This window comes from Argentina anserina, chromosome 7 (genome assembly GCF_933775445.1).
Source record: "Argentina anserina chromosome 7, drPotAnse1.1, whole genome shotgun sequence".
Taxonomy (NCBI): domain Eukaryota; kingdom Viridiplantae; phylum Streptophyta; class Magnoliopsida; order Rosales; family Rosaceae; genus Argentina; species Argentina anserina.
This window is the reverse complement of record NC_065878.1, coordinates 18,691,531-18,695,212: the sequence shown is the minus strand read 5'-3', so window position 1 is coordinate 18,695,212 and position 3,682 is coordinate 18,691,531. Positions and strand designations below refer to the sequence as shown.

Below are 3,682 nucleotides of genomic sequence, written 5' to 3'. Positions count from 1 at the left end.
CCAGTGTCTGTCGGTGTACAGCATGAGCGGTAACATATGGGTTGCCTGGGTCTCATGAGTACCCATGTTTTTAAATGATTTTGGGTAACAGATGTGTTGCCAAGTGTCTCATGATTACACATATTTTTAAATGATATTGGGTAACAGATGGGTTGTCCAGTGTCACATGAGTACGTTTGTCTTTAAATGATCTGTCATATTTCCTTTGTATGCGATATATGTTATACTGTTGTTTTACTCATACGAGCTGAAATGCTTACCGGGTTTGTGTTTACAATCCGGGTGCACCAATTCGATGTATGAGATAGTTCTGCAGGTGGGGATTAGCAGATTTGGAGGGCTTACTCTGAAGATGATTTCAATATATTTGAGATTGTTTTAGAGTTTTCATAATTTCGAATTCGAATTTTTATCATTCGAAATTTCATGGGTCTCTCTCTCTCTCTCTCTCTCTCTCTCTCTCTCTCTCTCTCTCTCTCTCTCTCTCTCTCTCTCTCTCTCTCTCTCTCTCTCTCTCTCTCTCTCTCTCTCTCTCTCTCTCTCTCTCTCTCTCTCTCTCTCTCTCTCTCTCTCTCTCTCTCTCTACATATACATGCACAATGGTTAAAAACAAATGAGTATTGCTAGGAAGCCAAAACCCTAGCCGCACATAGAGCCTTGTGCTCTAATAGTCTCCAAAAAACCCAAAATCCCACAGCGCTCGTCGTGATTCTCCTTCCTTCTCCATTAAACAATCATGTCTTCCACACTCCACACTATGACGGCAAGATTTACCGCGTCTCTTGCTCTTGCAAGGGGTGATGATGACAACGTGGTCGATTTCTCACACATGAATAGAGAAACCAAGATGTGCACCAACTTCAAGATTTACCTCCTTGCTAAGCCTCTCACCACCAAATCTTATACTATTGGTGACTTACAATCCCAATTTCGTAGGATTTGGATGCTCAGCCGTGGTTTCAAGGTGCTATCAAAGAACAAGAAGAGGAGGGGATGTTCTCTGGGCAAGAAGAATTTAAGGTTTTGTTTATTTTGAATAATGTTCTATAATTATACTTTTTTGTAGTTGTATGATGAATAAAAGTCATGCTTAATTTAGAATAAGTAGATCTATGTTATATTTCATGTGAGTATGCTCACAACCTCTTGAATATCTGGAGATGGTAGCGGAGAGATATGTAATGAGTATTCTAGCATTGATCATCTTTTTTATAAACCAAGTGGTTTTTTTCAGAAAAAAAAGTTTGCCTTTCATTTCATAACCCACATTTTTCACTTGATAAAGAGCAATCTTTAACTTTTTTCATATGTTAAAGGTCAGGAAAGAATTTAGATTGATGCCTCTTGCTTGAAAGGGGAAATTCAATTGTATAGGTTATCTACTCAAAGTCATTTCTTCAATAACCAGTTTCCTTTGGCCAGTTTATTGTAATGATGACATGTTGTACTCAAAGGTAGAATTTGTTATTGTTTCTCAAAACACTACAAAAAATCGACAAAAATCACACATTATTAGTGCCATTTGATCACGTGTCATTTCCCTAAAATTTACAACCCCCCCCCCCCCCCCCCAAATGTCTTTTAATTATAAATATAATTAACAGGGGTTTTGTGGGTTTTAGAGAAAAGCTACATGATCAAATGCCACTAATGATGTGTGTCTTTTGTTGATGTTTTTAGTAGTTATCTAGTCACGTACAACAACTCAAAAGAGTGAACTTATCTAGTTACTATATATTTTCGTTGCATAGTAAAAAATTCAAATTCTTCCACGTACAGGTTATACTAACATCAACGGCCAGAAAAGTTTTTATCTCATGTTAGTGACTCAGTAGACATCCTCTCATTGAATGAGTTTTTGTTAAACTGTTGTAGCAACTTTATCTTCAGCTGCTTCTGATTCTGGTCGTGGAAGATGATCCTTACTTTTACCCCAAAGAACCATATACAGGCCAATTATTATAACCATTGCTCCCATTACCCTGTGTACAAAATCAAAAGAAACCTCCCTGTTACTCCTTTGCACTAACAACTCCAAGACATTCCGAATACTGAATTTTGTACATATGATTTGTAGAGAGATGCAAACCTTCCCAAGTACAGTATTTCAGACAAGGCGATGGAGCTCAAAATTGCTACAATGACCATGGAGAGGGGATTAAATGCAGTCACAAAAACAGGTCCCCTTTCCTTCATTGCTATGCCTTGAATATAATAACCCACTCCAGAACATATTATTCCCTGCAGTACAGAAACAAAACCAGTCATTAATTACATTGTAATATACATAGCTCTTAACTACTGCATGCAACTCATTACTCATGACCAGAAAACTTGCACAGAAAGTAAAAATTCTTACACCATAAACATAAGTTAACAACTTATAATCCAAGTGTATGGTCCAAGCGGCAGGGTTATGCCATTCGAAAGCTAGAGCTGCCACAGAACCTTGCAAGGCGCCCATTAAGCAAATTCCAGCTGTTAGGGAGAGCTCAGCAGGGTATGCTTTTAGAGTAATTGCCTACAAAGACATCGATTAGTGCCTGAATCATTAGTTCATTAAAATTTTCATTAAGTCCCCAACAGATAGATAGAGCAGGACATATATAAGTACACATAAAAAAGATTGAGTGCGGTGGTGAGTACTTGAAGAATGATGAAACTGGCCCAGCAGAAGCATCCAGCTGTAATCATGAGAGCGCCTATTATGGGATGTTGGCTTGCTGTGGAACTTGTAGATTGATGTTGGCTGATGCTTCTTGTCCATGGAAGAGTCAACATGGGTCCATTGACTAGAGTCATAAGCATCGCTCCTCCCACTGTCACTATGGTTCCCAGTATCTTTGCCTGGCTGTGCAGCTTTCTTATATCAACCATCTCAAGCCTACAAAAGGTAAACCAGAAATTAAATCAAGTAACCAATTCCACATTTTTAGAATATAGTGATAATAATTAAATGAATGAATCGAATAGCAGAATAGAGATAAATACCTGAAAATCCAAGCCATTATGAATGCAAAGGCAGGAAGAACATTGCTCATGGCAGTTGTAAATGTTGCTGTTGTTAGCTTCATCCCAGTATAATACAAGTTCCCATCGATTACAGGCCTGATAGTAATTAATCAGAATAAGATCAACTTGATTAGTACTAATTAGATTCATACATAAAAAGGAAACAGCTATATAGAACAGAAGATTACTCTAGTAGGCCGAGTAACACAATCTTGACAAAGACTGAAAGGGTCATCTTTGGCCTTATTTTCCTGCATGATCATTTACTCATTGGCTTAAGTTCTTCTTATCATTTCAACATGTCAATTGCAAAGTATAAAATAAATAAATAAACAGCATATATACGACATTAATAAAGAGAAATGATAGAGTGGAGAGCAGAAAAAAAAAGACTATATATACCTATCAAAGACAAGGGCAAAAGGAGCTATTAAAACAAAGGCAACAACATTCCTATAGACAACTAAGACATGTTGGCTCATCCCTTGGTTTAGAGCAAACTTTGTAATTATGGACATTCCGGCTAACCCAAATTGCAAAAAAATCACAGCCACAAATGGCTTTGCTTGTGTGAGCATATGAGAAACCGACTCCTTAGGCATACTTGCTTGGTTTAATCACTCTAGAACACTTGCTTTGTTTCTGTGTTTGGTTTTTGTGAGAAGCTAGC

The 3,682-nt window shown here is 37.6% G+C and overlaps 1 protein-coding gene across 1 annotated transcript; it reads right to left on the bottom strand.

Annotated features, from left to right (window-relative positions):
• Positions 1-1,708: 1,708 nt before the first annotated feature.
• LOC126802092 (WAT1-related protein At2g39510) lies at positions 1,709-3,682 on the bottom strand. The gene is made up of 7 exons (XM_050529635.1): positions 3,415-3,682; positions 3,201-3,263; positions 2,992-3,108; positions 2,647-2,884; positions 2,360-2,521; positions 2,090-2,241; positions 1,709-1,982 (listed from the first exon to the last, which is right to left on the bottom strand). The coding sequence occupies exons 1-7, from the start codon at positions 3,612-3,614 to the stop codon at positions 1,862-1,864; spliced, it is 1,053 nt and encodes a 350-aa protein (XP_050385592.1). The 5' UTR covers positions 3,615-3,682; the 3' UTR covers positions 1,709-1,861.